At 29.8% G+C, this 26,456-nt stretch overlaps 2 protein-coding genes across 2 annotated transcripts in view; one reads left to right on the top strand and one right to left on the bottom strand.

Annotated features, from left to right (window-relative positions):
- Window positions 1-297: 297 nt before the first annotated feature.
- LOC106637961 (proton-coupled amino acid transporter-like protein acs) overlaps window positions 298-26,456 on the top strand; it is a 44,062-nt gene continuing 17,903 nt past the window's right edge. Inside the window, exons 1-6 of the mRNA XM_014350947.2 lie at window positions 298-374; window positions 495-711; window positions 20,714-20,806; window positions 23,378-23,461; window positions 24,448-24,720; window positions 25,629-25,713. Coding sequence (XP_014206433.2) covers window positions 20,751-20,806; window positions 23,378-23,461; window positions 24,448-24,720; window positions 25,629-25,713 — 498 coding nt within the window. The 5' untranslated portion in view covers window positions 298-374; window positions 495-711; window positions 20,714-20,750. The remainder of the gene's footprint in view (window positions 375-494; window positions 712-20,713; window positions 20,807-23,377; window positions 23,462-24,447; window positions 24,721-25,628; window positions 25,714-26,456) is intronic.
- LOC149374884 (uncharacterized) lies at window positions 8,852-12,565 on the bottom strand. The gene is made up of 4 exons (XM_089591489.1): window positions 12,328-12,565; window positions 11,619-12,234; window positions 11,366-11,560; window positions 8,852-9,324 (listed from the first exon to the last, which is right to left on the bottom strand). The coding sequence occupies exons 1-4, from the start codon at window positions 12,385-12,387 to the stop codon at window positions 9,032-9,034; spliced, it is 1,164 nt and encodes a 387-aa protein (XP_089447615.1). The 5' UTR covers window positions 12,388-12,565; the 3' UTR covers window positions 8,852-9,031.

Here is a 26,456-nt window from a genome sequence, read left to right as displayed (position 1 = left end):
ATTAACAGTTTTTGATTAGACATTTGTTAAAAATGCTACTAGTCGAGTGCAAAACCGCACAGCAATCTACAACTTTCGTGGTAATAATGCAGCAACAATGGAAGCTACGATATTAGTCACGCAAGTAGAGATACAATAAAAGCTCAGGGCTCTATTATAGACTGGGATCACTCAATCTGGACAGTAAAAACAGAAAGAGAGAGATAGACAAGGATACCTTCCGCATAGGAGAGGAGGCAGCCTTGCTGCTCTTGATCGTCTCTTGTATAGCTCACCGCAGTTTTATTCTACGCGTGACACGAGCAGCCAACAGGCTAAGAGCAATTAAGTAGCACCAGGGCACAAGCTCTCGTGAGATCTACTTAGTACTTTCCGTACGTCGTTTCATCACTCATATGAACCTTTTACTTCTATTTTACTCGTCTCATCCGCGTTTACTATTTTTTTCACTGTAATTTTCTTTTTCGTTTTTCCGACTATCATTACGACCCCAGCACCACTTCTGCGTGACTGTCTTGTTCGATGTAGTATTTTTAGATACTTGTTATTTTTTTGGGAACTATCTCTGTCTGGTCAGCAAATTTTTCGGTACTATTTGGACTTGGTTCATCAAAGTGGCTGTCACAGTCTGTATAAATAGAGGACTTCAATGAGATCTCGGATATCGTAGGAAACTCTTAACACTCATGAAATCAATCATTTAACATTTTGGTAAGTTATTTTCTTTTTACTAAGACACTACCATTAATTCTTTTAAAGCTGCGATGTTCGTTGCAAATATAGTCAGTGTTACAATCCATTTGGTCATTCTCGCCTTTTTAAGCTAAATAAAAGTTGCGTTTTCAAAAGGCACAATTCTCATAAGTTCTGTTTAATCAAAACGTATTAAATTAAATTGTAGAGTTGAAACGCGTAAAAAGATTCATGTATGACAGAGTAAGTCGGTTACCCGTTACAGTAATGGCTCAATCACTACAACTCTCTACAATCACGATGAATTGATGTTAATTTATGTAGGGCAAATAATTTCTTCTCTTCTTCAATGACACCTATGCAACCTATTTTTTTATGCAGCTGATTTTTTTATGCGTCTAACAACCATATAAGATGATAATTATATTGATGCACTACAACTAAATTGTGACAAAATAACTAATTTAAACAGTGAAATTTTAAAATTTTAATATATCTTGCTCTCATAAAATAAGGAATGTCTAAAAATTTGTATGATCTATCTTTTAAATTTGCGTGTAATATAAACTAATTATTAACTAAAATATATAGATAAATTATATATATAATATATAAATTTATACATTTTATATAAATAAATAATGCTATAAAAAAATTGCTTGAAATTGCTCGAATTATTATGACAGATTGTAAGTTACATTGTTTTGTAACAAAATATCATGTAATAACTACAATTTGAACATTTTTAAGCTTTACATTTGTGGACCTTATTACTTAAAAAAAAAAATAAAAAAAAAAAAAAAAATAGAAAAAATAGAAAAAATAATAGGCATAACAATTTTTAACATTTTTTAATAACAATTTTCATGTAGGATTTAACTCTCTTTTATCAATTTTATTTTAAATTGAAACTCACCACCACTTTTCTCTTACCATATCTATTTATATATTGCGTAGTTTACTGATTTCTTATGGTTTGACATTGAGAACAATTTTTTGTTAGTTAATGAAACAGCAACACCGTCAACCTAACCGAGTACTGAATCGCCTCAGTTAACCACTGATGTAAGAGTGCTGTGCTGTACTATTTATAACATATAGCAGTACTTACATAAATGAGTATGATTTATCTCCTTTTTAGACACGACTGATACTCAGGAGTGCCTTATAGTTTTGCCAGAGTAAAAAGTACAAGTGTACCCTTGAAACTTATTGTTTCTGTGTAAAAAAAATTTTGGATAAAATAAACTTGCGATCGCAGACCTCGTCTTCAAGGGTGTATGTACCCACAAAAAAATTTTAACGTTTAGCTAAACTTTCGTGAAAGTTATAACGAAGTTGAGTTTTTTGAAACACATAAGTTTCTTTTACCCAGCTGACTTGAAATAGTACATTATGTTAAAATTAGGATGGTGACTTAGAAAGCCCAGATCAGATGGCAGCAGTGAGAAAAAAATTACACTTTTCAATAATATGTACCAGTATACAAAAAGAATTTCATGTCTCTGATTAGCTGTAGTCTTTCGTCTGGTAAATGTTTTTAGATAGTATGTGCATTGACTCCTTAGCTAAGGCCCAGAGCATGAAACATGTGATCTAAGCATTCATCATTTTTAATGTAGTGTATATACTATCTTTTAGCCTTCATAAACCTCTTGTTGTCATGTAGGATGAGTAAAAATGTTACATTGTAGAAAGGCCAAAAGTGCGTCTTTTCTTTTGTAATAATGACCAATTCAACTACTTACTACCAAAATATAATGTAATAGTTCAAAAGTTCTAAACAGGACAAATAAAATCGGTTTTTTGCATGTGATATTTTATGTCATAAGAATTACAGACTTCAACTCGTACTTTTAAAAAGAAATTTGCACACATTTCGAAAAATTGATCAATGAAATAATCTCTTTAATATAATTGCAATCGAATATCATGACAAGCGCACTTACAACTAAGTTTGTTTAGTCGATTAATTAAATTTTATTCGCTGCATTCGAAGACATACCTAGAAGATTAGCACTCACATTGCAAAAATTTTGCACAACTAAAAAATCAGTAATGATAGTGCAAAAATTTAATTGCCTACTACAATTGGGTTATCATCAAATTTGGCAAAAATCGTTGAGCCATTTTCAAACTCATAGTCCTCCTAATGAAGGATAAATCGAATCCTTTTTTAACGCTACTGATGTAGTGTCATACTTTGTGGAGTAGCCTGAAGAAACTGTGGCATTAATGCCACTTCTTTTGGTAATATTTTTAACCCAAATACACTTAGTACTTGGACACTTACTGCTATATATTCTTATGTGCTCTAATGATTTTTTAGAACATACAAATTAATTTTGAATTCAGGAATCACAAGTTCGAGTTAACGTTTATCTGGTCCAGACGTTTTGACTTCATTAAGGATCTCAATTTTTATCCTTCCCTCTCTATACACTTTTTTTAAACTTAATTTCTCTAAGAAGTACAACTTCTTGAGGTGATTAATTGCTACTGTAATGTCCCCTGTTGGGTCATACATTTAGGTTTCATCATACGAGAAGATTTTAGCTTAAATGATTTTTACAAATCACTTTACCATAATATATTATCCTTACCAGTTTTATTTGTTGAAATCAGTGCCACTGCGCTAGGCTGTGATAGACGTAAGCAAGCGTATCTGAATGGACATGGTTCATCTGCTTGGATAGAAAAGTATACGTAGTTTAACTATACCCCGGAAAAAAGTGTATCCACTTAGAACTGGAACGCCTTCGTCGTGAATCCTATTATGTGGGATATTAATGCGTGTGGTGTCCAGTGAATTCCTATCGTTAATGAGCGTAGTGTTCCGACGGAAGATCTTGTTGCAAACACGATGGAATAGTTCCAGAATCGTCCAAGTCTAGCATGACCTTCTAGTGGGACTTGGTCGTCGAGAACCTTAGTAATCCGACAGAGTGTTACTGTAAAGCATAGATTTCGACGGAATGTCTTGTTGAGAATCCAAGTGAGCTATCCTGGATAGTTCTGTTTCTAGTCTGGTAAATCAGTGTTTCATTAAGTGTCAAAGGTAGTTACCTATAATGACGCTGGAAGTTTGGCAGTGGAATTTTGTCAATGACTAAAGGTCGAATGATAAACCACTATGCATCATTTGCAGCTCTCAATAGCTTTTTACTAAGACAACGAGGGAATGCACAGTTTCCCTATGCTTGACTCCACACTTGAGAGGCAGAAAAGAAAGCATCAATTAGCTTATCTCATTCTGTTTTTCTTTACAATAATTTATTTTCGCTAAGTTTGCATATCGAGCTATTTTTAATCGAAATGAGAAAAATTGGCCAAAATTATAGGTAATCGGGTGAAAACTTGGATAGTGACGGCTTATTCTGAATATTTGATATGACAATGGCACGTATGTACTGTGACTTGAAAGATGGGTTCACACAGATTTCATAATATTGTTACAGTTGTGTGCACGCGACAACAGTGCTTACCAGTTTCTGATAAAACAAAAGCGTTTGTAACTATAACAGTTTGGGAAAATGTGTGTGTATGTGTGTGTCATTACAAAATACGGATATGTGTACATAAATATTTTTGGAAAAGTCTAGCTGTAACATAGGTATTTTTGTGCTGTTATCGCCTGAGTTGCATGTCTTTTCTTTTTAGTTTATACGTGCTATCAATTGCTGGTTGCACATTAACTACTGAGTGCCTGTCCACGGTTTTGGTTTATCAACTGTGTGACCTTAGTCCTTCTCGAAAGTAAGGAAAAAGAAGAAAGACAAAATTTCAAGTCAACAATAATACAATGTATACCCTGTCATATTTAAATATTCTTAGGATGTAACGTGACATTAATGTACGTAATGTGAAGTTTACACAGTGTACCAGTTAAAATAAAAAATTCCTGGGTTTTAATTCGTAGCATTCATAGATTGTAGAGATATTTCATAAATTTAAGACAAAAATGTTGGTTAAGACACATAAGCCTACAGTATTTTAAAAATCAAACAAATATAGTTGTTTCTCCTAAATATCTCAAAGCACTGTTATATACTAGCAGTTATTTACTAATATCCCTCCTTTAGAACACGACAATTTCTGATTCACACAAATAATGGAAAGCACCAATCAACGAAGACCCATGGATTTAATGGTATATTACGTTACAGTTGTAAGGGACAAAGTAACATGGGTGTCTGAAGGGCACAGTTGCTGTATGTTTGTCCGAGTCATGGATATTATTTTTCTGACCAAGGGCTCAAAGCAGCAGTTGCACTTTGTTCCCATGGTAAGAAAAACTTTTTAAATAAACTTAGCCCTAATTATGGAAAAAGTAAAAATTATTTATTTAAAAAGAAATATCAAACAGTAGTCATTTTCCTACCTTGGGCGTATTTTTGGGTCGAGTGTGACCTCGGTAGGGAAAATAGGGTTCGACCCTGGTGTACATCAAACCCGGGCAATAGCACAAGTAGTCCCTAGAGCCTGGTGCTTGCTCTGGCGACGTACACCACCAGGAGCGAAAACTACCGTTACAACCTTTCTGTTCGATATCCTTCGAGGTGCTTTAAGTGATTTGGAATAAACGATTATATGAACGTAATTATTTTATGTTTTTTCAATTGTAGCCTAAGTTAGCCACTTTAATCTAACAAAAAAGCGTGAGATCAACCAACTGATTGAAAAAAAAGTTTAAAAATTCCAACCATTATACTCGTTTTTTTAAACATTCTTATTTAAGTATCTATCATTCGATTTAAATAATTTTACTAGATCACATAGAGTTTCTGGTATGCAGTATTTATTCATCAAATATTTCACATGTATGAATAGTGATCGAGCGATAAACTTTTAAAAGAAATTATATTACTAAGTAAAAGCAAATGCTTCTGTTTTAATTGAAAGTGTAAGAAGAATACGAAAAACAATCTGTTATTATTCACGTGTATGGTTATAATCATGTGATTCACTAAATTGTTTATGAAAAAAATTGGTAAACATATTTAGTACTTTTTTGCTGTCTTGTAAACTTATACTGTACTACAGTTACAAATTGAATCATAGTAGTACAAAAATCGATGTAATTCATCGGGGGAAGGTCAAGAGTATAATAATAATACCAATGGCAGTTACTGGTATATGAAAATTTATTTGAATTTTACTGATGCATACTTGTTTTTTTGTACTGCTGACTTTGTATTCTCATTGGTCAATGACAAACCAGTTTCCTGACAAATTCGTCTGTAATCATTCGTTGTCACGTTTTTTTGAATTTTTTTTATTTTTATAATAATAATAATAAAAACTACTGCGTGGATGTATCTGATTGACCGTTACTTTTAATGGGCGTAAAACCTTGAAAACTTATTATTTAGCAAACAAGGTCAAGAATAAAATAATACATCAATAGCTCTATGAGCAGAAAAATTAATTACCGTCCATTTACAAAACACGCAAAGCAAGCAACGTAAAGGGTTCTCTAACACGCAACTTCAATACAACAACTAAAAAAATACTATTCAATTAAAATTGTTCAGCAATACAACAACTGCTCAATAACCTCATCTCCAATCTAAGAATTAGTCGAATTATGAATTTCTATTTAAGGTCGCGTAAGTAAATTTAAGTCAAAGTTATAAAAGGAATTTAATAATAATTTCACAAAAAAAAATTACTTTTTATTCATCAAAAATTGATTATCCACCAATTTCAAAGATATAAAAAAATTTTTTTTATATGCGGATTGCGTTACGAAATTACAAAGTTACAGAATACTTATTGTAAAAAAATGTAGTCAAACATACATGCATACGTACAGCCACAAGTCATTGAAGACTTATTATATCAAAGTCATAACAGCGTTCGTTGGCCTTCATGAACGTATTATAGCGTAGTCTCAATTGGATAGTTGGATAATTAGGAAGTAGTAATAATGTTAATCATTGAAAGATCCATGACAATGCACCGTGATTTAGGTGTGCTATGAAAACGACTGTGATTTTATTATCACGTACAGTATTAGTTAATACTACATTAAATGTAACATTCATTGACACATATCTCACATCCAATACTTGGTTTCATCACTAATTTACTTATTTCATTGATATTTTACTCATATTATTCTGGTTTCGTTCCAGTCAATTATGTTTTCATGTGTGACTTTTCTTCGGCCATTTTTAATTAATCATCGTAATACAAGCAGTGTTCGATGCTAAATGAAAAAATGGTAACAGTAACAAAATTAAATTTTCAGAGAAAAATCGAATTCGGACAGTAAATCGTTTTTAACCAAAATTTACAACACTCCAGATGGTTAAGTTTGATTTTTAAATTACTTTGTATTCGAAAAGATACTGAAACAAAAAAAATAAAAAAAAATTTAATAAAAATACACAGCAAACAGAAGACAAAAGTACAGCTTAAAACATTCAAGATCCATCGATTGGCCTATTAACTTATGTTTTACAAACGTGTATGTCGACTGTCACGTTTTTAGTAGCTACATTGCTCTTGATCGCCGTATTGAGGTCAAACTCCATTTAATAGAAAGTTTTCCATGCCTGGAATTTTTGCAATGTCATCTATAGCAGCTGGAAAGTTTTTCATTTATTATGAATTGCAAGTTTTTATCGTAGTAAAACATATTCTCTTGAACTTTTTGTAGATTTAATGTTAGCAGGTCATTTAAAAATAGCTTTGACTATAGAAGTAACCTTTGCAAACGACTTTCACAAAAGCAAACTTATAGTCTCACTGTCCCCTACCGTAACAAAAATATTTTAATTTTATGCACATAAAAAGAAACTGAAAAAAAAAAAACGCTCTTGTATGGTAAAGTTTAGTTTAAGTATCTGGTGTACAACCAATCGATTACTGAAATTGCTAGAACAAAATTACTTGAAGAATATTATTTTACGAGGGTAGTTTATTTGTTTATTGTTGATAACGTTTCATTATCGTTTCACATCGCTTGCCTGCTAAATATAATAATATTATGTGCTTGGTATTAAAAAAATTATTAATGAAAAAAAATGTTTGCAGTTAACTTTTTATTTCAACTGTTTGTAGCAGAGCTACGTTATTGTGGAAGAAAAAAATGTTCAGAAGAAGGTTCGAGAGAAATAATATCTATTGAAAACTGATGTATTTTCACGTCAATGTGCGTATGTACACATCTTCAAATGAATTCTTAGCTGAATTCGTTCAAATAATATTATTTAACAGTTTTACATAATTCATTTCTACCAAAGACATTTTAAAAACTTTGGACTTTGGCGTGACTTTCAGGAGAGTCTGCACTTGGTGCATATTTAACCAGGGTCAGTACAAGAGGCTCTTGGCTCGATTCTTACGGCATGAATTAAATATATCTTTTGGACTTAGTGCTTGTCCTTCGTAGAAATTTTCCGACAGGTACGAAATACACTTTTTCTGATTTAGAAAATGAGACGAGAAAAAAATACCTCAAACATGGTAAGTGTAAGCAGCTGATATGGTCCAATCAAATTATTATATCACAGTTGTTAACAAAAGAGAAATGTATGGACTTTGTATGAAAAATACAAACGTACTTAAATAATAGCATTAAAAAAAGGTCCAGCATTTCATTGTATCGCTATAGAAGACGTCATTGTATCTATCCCATATTTTAATAGATTTACAATTGAAAAGGGAAACAAAACTTTTGTAAGTTACAGTTTTTCAAAAATCGAACAAAAAATAAAACACACCACTAAAACCATTTTTTTAAGGCTGAAATAGTTTTAACGCTCAATATCCCTTCATGGTCTTAAAAAATTCGTTATAAAATATGTATAAGTATGTATAGCCTAGTTTTCAAGTGCCTTGATGTAGAATTTGCTCTGCATTTTTAAACTCGCAGTGCATAACTATAATATTTGTAATAATATCAAATGTTATTATAATATAGAACAATGGACTAAAAGTATATTTTAAAACTTCGATGCGAATTTTAAGAGTTCAAAATGATCGCATTGAGACGCATTTTTATGTTTAATTTTTATTTTAAATTTGAATACTTATTGTCATTGAACAGTCTCACCTTTCGAACTGGCCAAGTACTCAATGTAGACTTTGAGTTACTTATAAAAGTACATCTAAATTCAAGGTTAGTATTCAGAAAAAATGAAAAGAAAAATTTTATCTTTTCCCTTTCCTAAAAAATAGGATACAGGCGAATCTTTAATCTTGTATTTTAAAAGAAAAAAAAAGTTACAATCAAAGGAAACCTATCGACAATTCTATTCATAGTGAAAATTCAATACAATTGAAATTAAAAAAAAAATTATTTTTTTTTTAATTGTAACGTTGTTCACTTTTACTTCTGTTTCCAGAAACCAAAAGCTTTTACGTATTGTTCACTGGTATCTACATTTCCTTTTTGTAGAAAAGTCGTATCTTTGACAATTCCTGTCACAATGTTCTTGGTAACATGAAGCGGATGTGCTTGACGATGATTATGTTGTTTATGATGGTGACCATCATTACTGCTATCGAGTTCCGTTTTTAGTTTCTCAAATAACTGGGCATTACGACTCACAGTTCCCGTGGACAGGATAATATCATTTTGACTGGGTGATCCATCTCGATTGATGTCCTTACAGGAAATAACTGTAGAACAAATAAAAAAGAGCTATTACTCTTATGCAGCTAAAAAAAAGCCTTTTAGTGCCTTTAAAACTTATATTTTTAGTGACCATATAATTATAAATTTCTTTTATGGCAAGCTTAACGTGGAGTAATCTTATTGGATGAATGATAATTTTGTTGTAGTCATCATCCCTATGTAACGTAATAAATTAAAGTTTAAAATTGAAACAATAAAGTCAACCAAGGTTCTTTTTTTTCATAGCAAAAAACAAATTATGCACTTTAAGAATTACAATATGTTAATGTTAATCATTCTGCAAAACGCTTCCTCTTATAGTTTAATGCTTTTTTTTGAATCTTATTTTGAAAAACACTTTATTTTTTTAATACCGCATATCACCAAATAACGTGACTTGTACGAAAGCATTGGTTGCACTCGAACCACAGTTATAAATCCGTATTTCCGATAGTTAATCATAGGTCCAAAAAAATGTTTTTTTTCAAGTGAGTTTTATGATAAACTAATAGATTAAATATTTTATCCAATTACTTTGAGGAATTGAAATTAGTTAAAAAGTTATTAAAACAATACAAAAATTTATATTCTTCCAATCACATTTAATAGCTTAATAAAAATTTGGCAGTATTAACGTAAAAGCAGCTAACTTTACAGTATTAGCGTCACGTCAATAAATTGAAACGCTACTTTTATGAAATAAATCAGTGAGCAGCATACTTAAGTCAGCTGTATTTGCAGGTATATATATATATATATATATATATATATATAGGATGATTGTCAAGAAGTAAAATTGAGGGTTTCACGTTTTTTAAACATCGATTATGAAATGCAAAGTATACAAAAATAAGAAAAATCTTTATCCAAATTAGATAAAAAAGACTTTTAGAAAAATTGAACAAAGAAAACAGAAATCAGATCGTTTGTAATTAAATTTTCTTATTAAATTGTCTTCAGACAAAAAAGTAAGTTTATACTCCAATTTAACCCATTGATGGAATCTCGCATGTACCAACAGACAAGTAAGTTTTCATGTTTTACTTTGAAAGAGTACATAGCGTATATAAAATGGAAAAGTATTTGGTCCAAAGAATTATTTATTTCCCTCTTTATTGATCTTACGAATTCTCCAATTTCGGATAATTTTTTTTCTTAACCGTTAGAAGCTTACTGCGTTTCCGCAATGTTCTAGTTACGTTCAAAATGCGAAAAAGTTTTTTGTTCTGAATGTGATTATTTACAAAATGATATTAGATTAAACTTGCTTTAGTTCATTAAAATACTATATATTTAAAGTTAGGAATGATTTTTTTTTAGTTTTAATTATTTTGGAAACGAAAGTACCTAAAAACTTGAAAGTTTCTGAAATTACAACTTAAACAAGTACTACTCATTTGGGTCCAATACGTTTTTATCTTTTTAAGGAATAAACAATCAAAATGTTTTACCCCAACTGCAAAAAGAACCTTTTATTTTGCAAGAAAAAAAAAACAATTAAAAACTAAGCTAGAAAAAAAAAACTATTAAAATTTTATATGTTGTCAAAATGTAAAATAAACATTCATTTTACCTGATTTCATAACGGTGATTCTAAAGTATAACTTTTTTTTATGCAATGTATGAAACCTTAAAACTTTTTACTTTTTCAATTAAAGTGATCCTCTCTACTATAACTTAGGAACTCTTTTTAAGATTAATGATGCAAAAAAATTGTTCTGAGACTTTCTGAAGCGGTAATAATTTTTTTTTACTCCTGAGATATTAATTACTGACCAATTAGGATCAAACTTGGACATAATTAAGTTAAATATAAATTATTTGAAAAGAAAAAGTACATGCCTTTGGTAAAAATACGTTAAGCAACCAAAAACGAAAGCAAACAATAACCAAATAATCCATAGCATCTAGCTAAGTAAAATAACATAGTATGGTACAAAATCACAATATCTGTTTAGCTTGTTACAAACTTTCATAATTGGAGTCATGAAACTTAGTGAAAATTGAAAAAAGTAACGTAAAATTTATGTAAAGAATTCAACAAACCTTCGAACAGCGTAGTCGGCCTGGGGCATTTACGTACTTTTTTCTCTTCATTATTTTTAGGGTTTGAATTGGATGTTAACTTTTTAATTTCCTTATCAGCAATGGTTTGTAAAGCATTGATTTTTTTTTCATCAGAGTCTTTAGTTTGTACATTCGAAGTGTCCATATAATCAGTGTTATTGGAAACTTCATCATCTACAAGAAAAATGGTTATTTATCTTTGGTTGCTCTTCTAAACTTTTTACAAACATACCTTTAACACTTGGTAGTTCTGAATTTCCATCACATTCATTACTATCTAATTCCAGCACATTCGTTGTTCTAATAACTTCAATGATCTCATCTAATTTGCCGATGACTTCATCCTCAACTGTTTGATCAGACGTATCTGTAAGTTTTTTAGTTGATGATGTTGGATTATTCTGATCATTTTGCTTTGAGCCAAAACAATTTGTCTTTTTCTCTTCACTAACTACTCCTCCACAAGGTGTTATAGAGTTATCTTCGATTATATTTTTCATTTCTTCATGTACTTCAACCTGGTGTACAACTTTAACATTTGCATGATTGGTCGCGCGTTCAGCAGACTTATCTTTATTTATTGATTCTTTCTCTTTGGCCTTATCGCGATGATCTTTCTCGGTTATTTCTTCAAGCTTGTTTGTATTAAGTTCTTGCAGATTTGCTACTTTCATGTCTTCAGCGTAAGAATCTTTAGCCTTATCCAATTCGTTACTTACTTTTCCCTCAAATACCTGATTAGCACTCTTTGTGCTAATTTCAGTTGATAATCCACAATCATCCTGATCACCATCCTTGGAGACGATTCCAGAGACATTCGTCTTCTCCCATCTTTCACGAGCCAGTGCCTGAAAGAAAATGTTATTCTTACTTTATACTTCACTTTGTTTTTCTACCAAACCATCAATAAAATGCTAAAACTCAAGATCCCCAATACAAACCTTCAGCTCATATTTTATAAAATCACCAGATATGGAGTTGTTCGTTGAAAGGTTATCCATACTTCGGGAGTCTTTTTTTTAGTTGAAGATTTTATGGATTCAGATAAATTGTGTCACCTAGTACAAACGCGATGAAGTGAACTAACCAGTGATACTACTTTGGTTCGACGATAAAACTACGATGTGTCTGAGAGCGTGTCGTCACTTGGTCGAAGTGAAAATAGAGTTTGATAAAGAAAGCCACGCCTCATCACTGTGTGGTAGCAGGCGCATTAACTAGGCATTGCGTTATTTCTGTGGTGTGATTAATCCTACGGAAGAGGCATTAAAATCACATTAAGTGTTTCTTCAAGCGCGTGGATGGGTATCAGCATATGACTACATTCTGGTGATTTGTCATCGATGTTTTCAAAATAACTTCAACATACATTTTTTCACAAGAATTTTAACACTCAAAAAATTAAAAGCTGGAACTGAAAAGTTGAGTTTCTTGTTTTTTGGTAAAAATTTTTAACAAGATTGTAAACACCAACTTTGCAAAACCCTGAAACTATCACATAAAACCTTGTAATCCAAAACCAATGTTTTTCTGGGTATGAATACTGAAAAAATAAATTAATATTATATGGTTGAACTTCATAAATGAATTATGATTCACACAATGCTTTTATTGCTGGGATAAATTAAAAAATCGGAAGAACAATTGACATTACTGTTTTTCAAACAAATTCAATAACTAATTAATGTAAATTGATCCTGTTTACTGTTCTGATTAGTGCAACTTTACTACGTCGTGTCTTCACAATAATATAGATAACTTTGATGCCATTTTAATTTTTGTTATACGTAGCAACATTATATATTGATGAGGGGACTCGGGACTTTTTGAGCTGATTAATTTTTAAACAAATGTCTGTGCAACTTTTTAAAATTTAACTATTACTTATAGATTTAAAATTCGAACAAACTTTATCTTTAATTTGTATCTTATGGTAAATCTTTTACCTTGAAAAATGTCCTTATTAATAATAATCAGTATGTCATCCCTAAATTATTGGAATTGGATAATATAATCGCTTACTAGGATCAATTACTTAGAAAAAAAAATGATTACGGTAAATCTAATATATGTTATCGGCTTCAAAGTAGAGAAACTATTGAAAAATATGGTGCTTTCAAGATAATGACTTGGTTAAACAAAAAGTCCAACGCATTCATTGATACATGCTACATTGTGTTCACTAGTAAGTGTATGCGTGTGCCTAAAAAGTCCGATATCAAGATATCTTTGATAAATTTTGACTTAACATGGTTTGTTTTCCAGTTCTTCGGTTTGTATCAGCACTGAGTAAAAGTACTCCTTGCAGTAAAGTAAACGTTGTTATTGTTATAATTTTTGTTGCACAAATAAGACAGTTTAGTTTTATTATGGTCAGCAACAGAAGCTTTCTCGATGACAAAACAATGTAATTAGAATACAGAAAGTCGATAATCGTGTATGAGTAAAATAGTACATAGGAGTACGTGGTGGGTATAGTATAAAGAAATGAGAAAAGAGATACAAAATATTTGTGCTTGGGAATAAGCTGTATTTTTTTACATTATTATTCATATTTTACCACAAGAGTCCAACGTAAGCTTTGTGTGTAGTAAACCTAAATTAACATTTTTTTATTTTTGCGACAAAGTGTGGTTTAATAAGAAATTGATTATAAGTATATCGGCTAAGAATCATTTATCTGTATGAATTATTATTTATTTATTTTTTTTTTTAACGTAAGCTAATGAATTTTATTTTAATGTTTTGTTTATAACACTATTATTCTTCATGATGTTTACATATCTATTTGTAATACATAGTGGGTAAAGTCTATCAGTCAACTTTTGCAGTGATGTATAAATGCATGTGTGTAAGTGTATGTTTTATTTATACCAAGCCAGTGAGCTAAAAACATTTTCAAAACGCATAATTCGATAAAGATAACTATAAAAATTTGAAAATCTATTTTATTATAGTGTTTTGAATTACCTTAAGTTTTTTCAAGTATTTTCTGTTAGTCATTTTTTGAAGTAAATAAATATAAAAATTAGTTGATTCATTATACGTTATAAAGAGAATTAAAATAAATTTTTTGTTTCAATAAATAAAAAATATAAAAAATTTTATTATAAGACATGGAAAAAAACAGTCATTGGTAAGTTGTTGTTTCTACATTTAGCAAGTGAAATTTTGTAGTACAATATGGTAAATTTGCATTAAAATCGATGGAAAACATGAATATAATATCAGATTTATAGTCAACATTCGTAGGTGCGTAGTAATACAATTTAGGATCTGAGGAGCTCTTATTCATTAATTAACCAACTTATCTAAATATCAATATATTTTTTTTTATTCATAGCTAATCGTCATTACATTAAGTTACTTATAGTCTAAACTATAGGTAAAAGAATTCTTGCTTGCTTAGAAAAAATTGAATTATACAAATAAAACATCCAAAAAAAAAGAAAATAGTAATATTTTTAGAACTAGAATTTATTGTATATTCATATAGGTATAAACGATATAAATCAATACAGGTTTAAAAAGTTTGAAGTCTTATTGTTAAACAGAAAAAGTTTTTTAAGCAATTAAGTGAAGGAGTATCAATTGCCGTACATATGTTATGGTTTGTTTTTTTCCACCCTTAATCAGTTACATGAGCACCCAATCAATAATTTTAAGTAATTAAATTACTTTCTGAACTTTTACTTACTTTTTAATCTTTTTACCGTACCCAAAGAATATTTTAAATCTCATCTGCTTTTTATTTAGAAAATTGCTTGATTTTTATGAACATTATGTGTTTATCCTATTAAAAACAAGTCCATGATTTTTTTCGAAGGTACTTTATCGCCAAAAAACTTTAACCTAGTTGTTTTTACGTTAAAATCTAATTACTAATAAAGTTTTATTGGTATCCAAATCGTAATCAGAATACCGTCAGTACTGCTACACAAAAACTCACTTTTTAGTACCGTAACAAATAGTTGAGTCTAGCATGTCTAATACATAACCTTATAAAAAAATTTCTCATTTTTTGAGGTTAGTAAAAAAACTTGTAATAATGCTACTTTCTTTGCTAACCAAGCAAGTTATTTGAATCTCGATTGTTGGATTTATCGTACAAAATATAACTTTTTGCGCTAGTCTGTATGAAATTACTAAGAACGAAAGAGGTGAGCGTGCTTAGTCTAGAGATTATCGGAAAAAAGTTTACTTTTGCGCGATATCGAACTATGCTTCTTACAGATTTCTTATACATATATCTATACTCCATGGTGAGCTTCCTTCAACTTTTTGTAAAAAAATCAGTAAATACTCAACTATTGTATACTCTATGTATTACGTCAAAGGAAAATCAGAAATAATATAATAACAGCATCAAATTTGTATACCTGTTGTTAAAAAAAGTTTTTAAATATCAGAAAAATACTAATACAAAAATACAAATTCTTAAGTGCTTTACTAGTAATTGAGGCTAAATGTCAGTATACACATCACTGCTTATAACGAATTTACTGTTCCATACCTAAGAAGAGATGGTATCAAATGAAAGTTATTTATGCTATTTAATCAAATGCAAGCATTACTTGTTACTAAAAAGGATTACTGTGGTTTGATAACAAATACTGTTAAAGAAACGATTCGGATACCAGTGGACAAAGACGAAAAGCTTATCAAAGATTTGGTTTTTAAATCATCAAGTTTTAACGACTTATACTTTCGACGTGCGTTACTTGAGAAATATTACAAAAATTATGATAACGTTTTGTCTACTTAAAGGTAGATGCAGGATTCACTAAAATAAAAAAAATTCGATCCATACCTAAGGTACGTCTAAGTAAATATATATTTTGTTGTTGAAAGTCTTCAGCATTCATAAATAAATACATTACTATTTGTTACAAAATAGCATTATCCTATTAGTTCTAATTCATTAATTTAAATAATGTTACTCTCATCTTTTTTTTTTAATTACTCAACATAATACTCACTGTCAAAATATTAGAATATAATGACCCATAATAACAATTCAGCTTCAATGAGAGTATTTGATAAATTTTTCGAAAGACATTAGCTATAAAGTTAACAAATGTGTCAGATACAGTAAAACCACCTAAAGCCATAACATTTTGCAACATTCACATTTAATTATAATAGGATTTTTTTCTATGATTTTTCTATCACTGGCTGAATCTACATACATTGGCGACATAAGAAATCAGTCTATCTAGGGTCGTAATATTTAGTGTTTTGAGGGTGTAGCTGAGTTTGTATGTACTAGATGCTAGTTGCAAACAAGGATTCCTTGGTCTATCGATTTTTAATTAAGTACCATCAATAGAGAAATATTTTTGAAAACTTTGAGGCTTTCAGTAATCAACGAGTTTCTTTGTGGGCCACATATATTTAATTTTGTGAAATAAGTACCTCATACAAAGTTGGTGATTCTTTTGTTTTTATAATTAAAAAATTATACTTAATTTTTTAGTTAAAAACAAAGAATTTTCTACTAATTTTTCTTTTTGTGAAGGGTCCCTAGACTCACACAGCTTTTGTGCTTTATTTCTGTTCTATAAAATTTAAATAAAACAGTGACACAACGAAGAAATCATTTGTTTGGCCATGACTTTTAAAGCTGGAATTTTATGACTACATTTATGTAAAAGTTTCTCACACTGTTAACTATTAACTAGCTTATAATCTTAATTGACTACACAAAGAAAGTAAGAATTTTTAAGGAACTGTTTTTTTTTGTTACAGTAGAAAGTTAAAGACCAGAAGTAAAAATTTTTGGAAAAAAGTGCCTCGTTTTCGAAGAAAACCGTTTTTATTGTATTTTCAGTAATTTTTCAAAACTATTTCTTTAACTATAAAAGAGATCTTTGCATTATCTAAAAAAATGAATTGCTTTGCTACATTTTTTAAACCTAACAATTTACGCCCATGTTGTTAACATGTATAAGCTTGGATCACATAAAAATGTAACTTTCCTATACCACATGTATTTATCGATTGCAATGTGTACATTTATACACTTTTTATCTTGAAAAAATATTTAGCAGTCACGACTTAAAGGACAAAATTAGTATTTTTGCGTTAATGCAGTCGCTTTTTTCAATAAAAAAAGGAGCCAGTAATAATTTAAGTTTTGACACAAATTTTTGAAATCGCAATCTTTGCACGTGAATATTTCAAATAATGTATTTCATATTTTAGGTAAAAAAAACTTTCTGAATATTAAACCTTCAGAAAGTAACGGACCCATTTTTTAGTTAATTTTTTTAACTGCTAAATCTTGACTTAGAAATTATATTAAACAAATCATAAATTCACATTTTTTAAAAATAATTAATAACTATTTTTTATTCAATAAACGTTTTAATTTTATATGCTAAAAAAAAGATATTCAAAATGTCTTATCAAAGGGTTGCTAAGAGCGGTACTAGTTAACGATGTGTACTGTAGGTATATTATTGACGTACGGGTGCAGCATTCCGTTCTTAGGGGTAGCTACTAACTCAAGAGGGCACCTCCTATGCTAAAATACATTCAATATCTCTACTATAGAGAGTTCTTGTGCCAAAAAGATAGCAGCTGATGACAAAACGGCGTCTGTCTGGTGTTTTTCCGAACTGTTTTAATGTAAAAAGTACGGTTTTTAATTAGTAAATTATAGTGAAAGTTGAAAGCATTGGTCGTTTATCTTTGATCAACATAATCTTACTGATTACATTTAAAAATTTTACATGCAAAATTATACATCAAGGTAATTTTTTCTTAATACTATATATATGTTTATATTTTTATCAAAATAGTAGTTGTTTTATAATTTTAATTAGGACTCTCTGCAATTGTTGCAATAGGTATTTTGTTCAACTTAATTGCACCATGAAATGTTTTAATGTATTTTAGGCTTCATAAACAAGTAGGATTTTTCACCAATACTTACGTGATTAAATGTTATTATTTGAATATTCCAATTTCTTTGCTTCAATTAAAAATTTTTTCTCATTATGGGAAATGTGTGATAAATTTGTTAGGTACGTGATACAAAAAGAGAACAACTTGTCTTACTGAACAACTAGGCTTACGGAAGGCAAACTACATGATTAAGGTGCATACATAGTGGGGTTGAACTATGCAGAAACATAACCTCAATTTTTTGGTTTTTCGACTGTATCTTGAAAAGAATAAGTCAAAAAAATTTTTTTATCAATTGTAGCATGTTTGGAAAATTAATACGGACGTTGACAAGATCTTCGAAAGATTTTGTTAGAACATAACCTCCTGGATTTAGAAAAATACTCGTATCTCGAAAAGGAAGCCAGATTGGCCAAAAATAATTCCACGTATAGATGATAATTATTGAGATGCCAAAATATGTTGCACGGATTCATACAAATAATCGTAATGATTCTGAAAATAATAAGTTATATCTCAAAGGCAAAGCTACAACTTTCATATCCTACCTATAAATTGATTTATTTTTTGTTCTCTATAATGTGTTACAAGAAAAATTACCACGTGACCAAAACCTCTATTTTTTTATTAATTTTGAGATCATTAGAAATTAGTTAAGCACGGGTGAATTATAATATTAAATTATAAGTTATTATAGAAAACGAGTGGAATGAAAAATTACAACTTTACACATATGATGTCATATCAAATGCACGAATGTTAAAATGAAGTCCCACGTAATGGGGTGAAAGTACCCTCTTTCGGTGCGGTATGGTGAAAATTATTGTTTTATTCTGCATTACATGGCTAACAATTCGTACATATATTACATATATCATAGCAAACATGGAAGTACTTAAAACGCGCGAATCATAACATAAGTAGTATATTAAAGTATATGTATTCTATGCACGAGCGTGCTCGTATACGTAATAATATTAAAATTTTCACTATTTCAATATGGGATTCTTAAATATCTATTGAAATTAGGTGTAATCTAATTTTCTTAGTTTCTATCACACTGAGTTTAATAACATTTGAGTTGGAAGTTTCACTTCTGCCGGCGGTCCCGAGACTCACACCTGGTTTTTTTCCTTTACGTTTACACCATAATCGCGTAAAATATGTGCCAGATGAAATAAACATCACCACAAACAAACATGTTAATAAACATAACCATATAAGTCTATAGTCTATAAAAAATTTCAAAAGCTGGACCATGTATTTAAAAGTTTTGAAAAAACCGATGGCTTAAAAAAAAAGTTATTTTTTCTGATTTTATTGGAAAAAAAAAAAAATTTTTTGCACGTTGGCTGAACACATTTTCTTTGCGAAGTTGGTTTTGATAATGGATTGGAAAATGGTTTAAAAAATTAAAAAATTGAGAAAATGGCATTAATGCACATGATATATTTAGCGTCAAAGCTTCTCAAAACTCATCTCTCGAACACATATTCGCGAATTAGAAAAAACTGAAGGTATCGAGTGTCACATGAGTGTACTTAAAAAAGAAGACCTGTAAAAAAATATATTCATTAAATAACCAAACAAATGGATAAATAAATATGCTACGACAAAAAAAAAATACAGCGTCATTTTTATGACTTTATTAATTTTTAAGCAAAATTGATCATTGTTAATTCTGTAACCGATTGAACTCTGTTAAGCTATTTTACGTCTTTTTTACCTTTCTGTATGCGTGAGGAACTGGCATCTTTATGTTAATTGAATGGTCCTTCTAAGAGAGATATTAGAAATTTTTTAGCGAATCAGCTGTCAATATTCATATAGGAATACTCGCAAAACATTTTTCAGTCTTTACGAAGGGTTGCTCCTTAATCATGAGTAAAAATATCTTGAGATTAAAAAAAAAAAAAAAATAAAACCAAGCAAAAACGGTCAAATCTGAAAAACGAATTCTATATCACCGAAAATTTTCACTTTTGTTTTGTTTATTTTTTTCGTATTAAAAATCAACATCTTTTTATTAGAAACATAATTTTCTACGGAAAAGTATTCTTGCACACCATCAATTTTATTTTGTTTTTGACTTTCTTCTGCCCTACGGCCCAAAGTGATTTACTACGTGCAAAGTGTACCCACGGGCACAAAATAGCAATTTGTACCCTCAATAGGAAAAATATTATACGCAACTCGGGTATACCACCCTGCGGCGCTAATGTTTGTACTTTGTGCCCTAGTACCATTAAACCTTAAATTCTTAGTAAATTTTTCTGAGCAAAAAAAAGCAACTTTTACTTGTCCAACAATTGGAAAATACTGAGTTTTTAAGATGTAGACATGTATTTATTATAAAAAATCAAGTTTAATATACATTTGCATGATTAATGAATAACAGATACACAATACATATTTCAGGTAGCACAAATAAGTATTATTGAAGTGAACTACAGTCATGAAGAACAGAAATGGAGAAACTCTAAATATGCAGCGGATACCAGACATGGATAAGTAAGTCAACAAAATATCTTTTTACTTTTGGGAACTTTTAGAAACATTGATATTGTACTTCACATAAGAAGTAGTTAAGCATTGCCCAAACATATATTATTAGGTTCATTATTATATTCATAATATAATAACACATATTTGAATCCTGAGAGAAAAAATCCATCTCAGGATTGGATGGATATAGCTAAAACCTTCGTATAAATCGAAATTAAAAATGTGTGAATAAAAAATTATCATTTCATGATCTGGAAAAACTGTTTTTTAGGTATTTCACCATATGACATCACACTGAAAAAACTATATCCAAATGTAACGTCCAACTAAGAGTGCTGATGCTTACCACTAGTGCCCCACGTATAGTAGTGTCTATTGTATGCCGATTTTGATTCTCAATTATGTAACCTGTAATAATAAATTATTTATATGATCATCTTCGGTGCCATAAAAAGAAAAAAAATCAACCAAAATATAAAATTTTTTTCCCATACCCCGTTTATGCTCAAAAAACTTGTGTAATATATTCAAGCAATGTATAATACAGTTTGATGGTTTAAAAGTCCAGAAAAATACTGAAAGTTGAAGAAAAATGTGACTAGTGGCACGTGTTCATTCAAAAACTTTTAGATTTTTAGGGTACGAATTTTATAGTTTTAGTAGGAAAACCCGGGGTATTACTGGTTTATGAGGTAACTCTGACACCTCAGTTTTTTTCGGAACGATGTAATATTTTAAAATCAAACCTTGTAAATAATAGCTCCTAATGCTTTTATTTCTTTTTGTCTCTCAGTAAAATAATCAACAATGCAATTCAAGTTCAATGAAAAATATGTAAAATTTTATCGAATAGAGTGCCTGCCCTCGAATTTTTAATTGCACTCACTGAACACGATCAAAACTGTTCCAATTAAGCTATCCAATGAAGTCTATTTTGTACATTTAACCATGCTCTTCAAATCCTATTTTTGAAGCTTTGCCTTTGAAAGGCACAAGAAAAAAGTTATAACAAAAATAAGTATGTTTTCTGTACAAGGAATGACTAGCACCTAAATCAGGAACTAAGGAACACCCTAATATGGCATTTTTTATAGTTCCAATTCTTAAAACAAGTTAATATACGTTGTTATAACATTTCATAGAAAAATATGAAATTTCATGGAACATAGCATTAAATTCTGTAAGTTAACGTATTAGTTTTTATAATTTTTCATAAATTTTGCTTCATAATGGTCATTAAATCTGTATCTTAACCATTTTTATTAAATTCCTAAGACCCTTTTCTAATAGTGTCCATTCATTTTAATTGGAGGAGTACAACAAAAATATTAAAAGTTATACGACTGGAACCCTATAAAACTATACCTTATTCTTACAAGTAAGACCAACAATGAAAAGGTATCCATTCGTTACCTAAAAGATATGAAATGATTGACTAGTAATCTTTGCAAAGTAGTAAGAAGCGAAGCCTATATATATAAGAGGGCACCAATCACTAGTACAATTTTGTAAGGTCAAAGTTTTACGTGAAATATATATACTAATAAAGATTGAAGGCAAGGCAATAACAAATAAAAAACATTTAGAAGCTCCTACGAGAGTCACTACAACCAATATATGAAAAAGTTTTGAGAAATTTTAATATTTTAAAAGGTTTTTAATAGGTATTACTATTACTTTTAGCATATGAGGTAGCGGACCCAACACTCGACCAGTCCCGTATTTGTGAGTAATGTTATGAATATTACACAAAACAAGCGAATAAAAAAAAATTTCCCTTTATAAATTAAATAAGTGAGATGTATAAGTATTTAAATTCGATTCAAATTATAGTATGGATATAAATTAATTGATTATATTTCATTTTTCTGATCGAGTATTGACGTCTGAACTGATCGAGTGTTGGTTCCACCCAGTTTTATGTGATCGACTTTTAGGTACGAAAGGTACGTTTATAAAACCTTTAACGTTTTAGAAGGAAATCCTCTTATATTTGTATTATTGAAAAGTTAAGTAGTTTGTTTATGCTGTCCAACAACCTTAGTGCTCAATTTTCATGCTTATTTTCTTTCCTTGGTCAGAAAAACCTCAAAATTGTGTAGAGTGATCGAGTATTGGGTCGTCTACCTAAATTAAAATTCTTTGATTCTTTTTATGGCATTGATAATTAATATATTTATAAAATGCCTATTAAATAAACTTTTAATATTGATTGTATTCAGTATTATACCTTATTAACTGAAGAAAAAGTCATGGATGTAAATAAAATAAATTTTGTTATTATTTCTTAGCTAACACCCATACACTTTTAATCTTTACGCATGGACTCCAAAAACTTATTTTTGTTAGGACGTTTTTAGGGCTGTAAATACTCGTGTTATTATAAATCGGAAGCATGTAATTATTTGCCTTTGAAACCTCCTTACTCCATCACACTTTTGATTGCCCTGACACATCATGGGACCCATTAATGTAAATTTATAAATCAAATATGCCTGTCACTCTTATTGTACTGATATAAGGGGACTTAATAAATCATTACCACAATTTTTCATGTAAAAAATTTTTTTTTTCTAGAGAGAGCAATCCTACAACGCCATTGAACGTAGAAGCACAAGATTATAATCCTCATGAACATCGAAACAGGCCGCATCCTACAACGTAAGTAAATGAACCAACAATATTTCGATACCTTAAAAATATTTAAGTCCGTACATTCTTTTCTAATTCATGTCAGAAAATTTGAGAAGCAAAACATAATTGGTTTAATAATTTATTATTTTTATAATCTCGATTTTAAACAAAAAAATTAATTGGATTACATAACAGCTAAAAATTAAATGATTGAAATGGTTTACAAAAATGTTTTCAATTGTTATATCATTGACTATCATTATTTGTTTGAAGATGCAAAAGCTGTAACCTATAAAAATTTATAAACAGTATTCAAGACTCTTATTAGATACATAATGTAAAGTATGAATTAGACATCATTTAAGGAGACTCCTTCGTGCAGAAATTCCAACCCTGGTCATAGGTCACAAATTTGCTCGCAAACTCAAGTATAGTTGGCATCACTGACGCAAGAGAACATAGATTAACCTGTGGAAATACAATGACTTGATCAATTTTTAATAGAATATCTCGAAATTCTCCAGGGTAACACTTACTTTGCTAGGCGTCATTTGAAAGAGGAGGTTTTTTTCTACAAAACGTGTGCGCTCTTATTACGGAAAATGTTGATGTATTCGAGTTTTTAAGTTGTTTTCATCGCGTGTGCGAGCTCCACCATAAGAATACGTGTTAGAAAGCGCTACAATAAATCAATAATATCTCGAAATTTCGCAGGGTAAGCGATATAAATAATTATATCATTGGATTTAGTAGATTTTTAACTATTAAATTCATCTGGTCTTGGTTTGGGAACTGTCACGAGGGAGCCTCCTTAAACAAGTTCCAATGAAAATATTGATCTAGTCAAAAATAACTGAAGGAAAATTCAATATACATTACCATGTAATGAACATAGGTCTAAAAATCATGTAATATTTATATCATAAAGGCTACAATATTTAAAACCAGAAAAAATCCGCACATGAAAAGTTTGAAGGGATTCAATTAACATAGAACAAATCTTTTCTTATCAGGAACGCTGAAACGCTTATTCATATGCTAAAGGGTAGCTTGGGCACTGGCATACTTGCAATGCCAAATGCCTTCTGCAACAGTGGTCTTATCACAGGAACCATAGCAACAGTTCTCATAGGCATTCTTTGTACGTACTGTCTTCATGTTCTTGTCAAAGCGCAGTATGAGCTTTGCAAGCGTCTCAAAGTTCCTATTCTTAGTTATCCCCAGAGTATGAAAGTGGCACTGGAACAGGGACCCACGGTATTCAGGCGGTTCGCTCACATTTCACCGTAAGTACAGCAATATAATTTAAACGAATAATACATGAGCCCTAGTTTCCTTTGATTTTGTAACAACGTAGATTTAAACTTTATGAAATTAACAGTCAGTTTTTAATGTAACTTTGTTTACTAGGCCAAAAATGTATAAAAAAATCTCTGAACCGAGAAACTGATGAGATTTTTGCACGAGTTCCAATAGAGAACAACTAAATTATCTTTTGAATTTAACCATTCAAATAATGTTAACAGTTAAATGTTGTAAAAACTGCAGTCACTAACCAATTATCTTTTCCTCATAGTGTATGTAAAACATTTGAATCAAGTTGATTCATTGAAAAAAAGTTATTAAAAAATATTTTCAAAGATCATCAATTTTATAATATTAATACACAGACCACGCTCGAGAATTATAAACTCAAAATTCGGCACCTCTCTTTCTACCTCTTGCCAGTGATAATAAATCTCCTTTAAAGTAATAATGACAAAAAAATCAATCCAAAAATTGACCCAACTAATGCATTTTTTTATGGAAAATTTATTTTTTATACTATTTTTACAGAGAAACGTGTTTTTCTAACTTTATGAATTCTGAAAAAAAACTTTTTTTCTTCTAAAGCAGTTAAAACCTGTCAGGTTCATTTATGTTTTTAACATAAAACTTAAAAAATTTACCGATTAGTTGATTAGTGATCCGCGTTATGAAACAAATTTTGACAGATGGAGATGTAGATATGAGGCACTAAAAAATAAGATGGGAATATAGTCTGAAATGGTCATACACACCTAAAATTTAATTTTTATGTCACGAAATACCAAAACCAGAGTATTCTTAAAACAAATAATCATCCAATGAATTTCATGAAACTATTATTATTTAATTATTTAAAGTCTCTAATTTTTGTTACTTATTTTTGCAGAATAATCGTAGATGGATTTTTGATAGTGTATCAACTGGGAATATGCTGTGTATACATTGTTTTCGTAGCAACGAATATAAAACAGGTATTTCAATAATAACTTATCAATTTGTTAGGATACTTGTATAGTTATACATAAATTTTTCATTTATGTCCATCTATAATGACACGAATTGTAATCCTAATAGACATAAGTTTCAATGTAAAGTAGGTTGAACATATTCAAGTATAAATGCGAAAGTTAAAGTAACTGAAAAAATTCTCACCTAATTTTGTAATCATTACTATTTTTAAGAAAGTGTATGAGTAGTACTTTATGACATGAAGCTCATTTTAAGGTGGAGGTCAGATGAAAAAATGCATCAAGCTTTATTGCTTCATTTTTTGATGCTGAGATTTTATTTATATTTCATGTAAAAAAAACTGGAAAACAATAATAATAATGATAAATCAAGTTGATTCAGACATTTGATAAAAAACATTTTGTTTGATTAAAATGATGTTTATTTTATACCTTGAATTAATTATTTGGTAAAGTTATTAACACTTTTTGTTAATCATAAAATAATCTTCTTCAGAAAATTTCAGTTTGTTATTAATCCCTTAAAACAGCCTACGCTTTTTAAATAGTTATACCAATAAAATCATAATACTAAATATTCAAGACATCAGGTGTAAGAATATTTTGCTCTATTTACAAGTTTTTATACTTCTATTTATAGACAATTACGTATTTGTTGTTTAACGGATAACATAAGAGAATTTTTAAACTCAATAGGTATCATATGTTATGTGCAGTGATGCATTAAATAAAGAAACTTTTTCAAT

Source organism: Copidosoma floridanum, unplaced genomic scaffold (assembly GCF_036245765.1).
Source record: "Copidosoma floridanum isolate Cflo_tuat_1 unplaced genomic scaffold, Cflo_Japanese_pri ptg000013l, whole genome shotgun sequence".
NCBI classification, from domain to species: domain Eukaryota; kingdom Metazoa; phylum Arthropoda; class Insecta; order Hymenoptera; family Encyrtidae; genus Copidosoma; species Copidosoma floridanum.
The sequence above is the reverse complement of the archived record's forward strand: the minus strand, read 5'-3'. Positions and strand labels throughout refer to the sequence as shown.

What these genes read in the sequence shown, in the direction of transcription:
- LOC149374884 (XM_089591489.1), bottom strand. Translation starts at nt 12,387, where the DNA reads ATGGATAACCTTTCAACGAACAACTCCATATCTGGTGATTTTATAAAA. An exon ending in TTATAAAATATGAGCTGAAG is followed by an intron (nt 12,235 to 12,327) that starts GTTTGTATTGGG and finishes ATTTTCTTTCAG; the next exon opens with GCACTGGCTCGTGAAAGATG. An exon ending in GCCGACTACGCTGTTCGAAG is followed by an intron (nt 9,325 to 11,365) that starts GTTTGTTGAATT and finishes TTTGTTCTACAG; the next exon opens with TTATTTCCTGTAAGGACATC.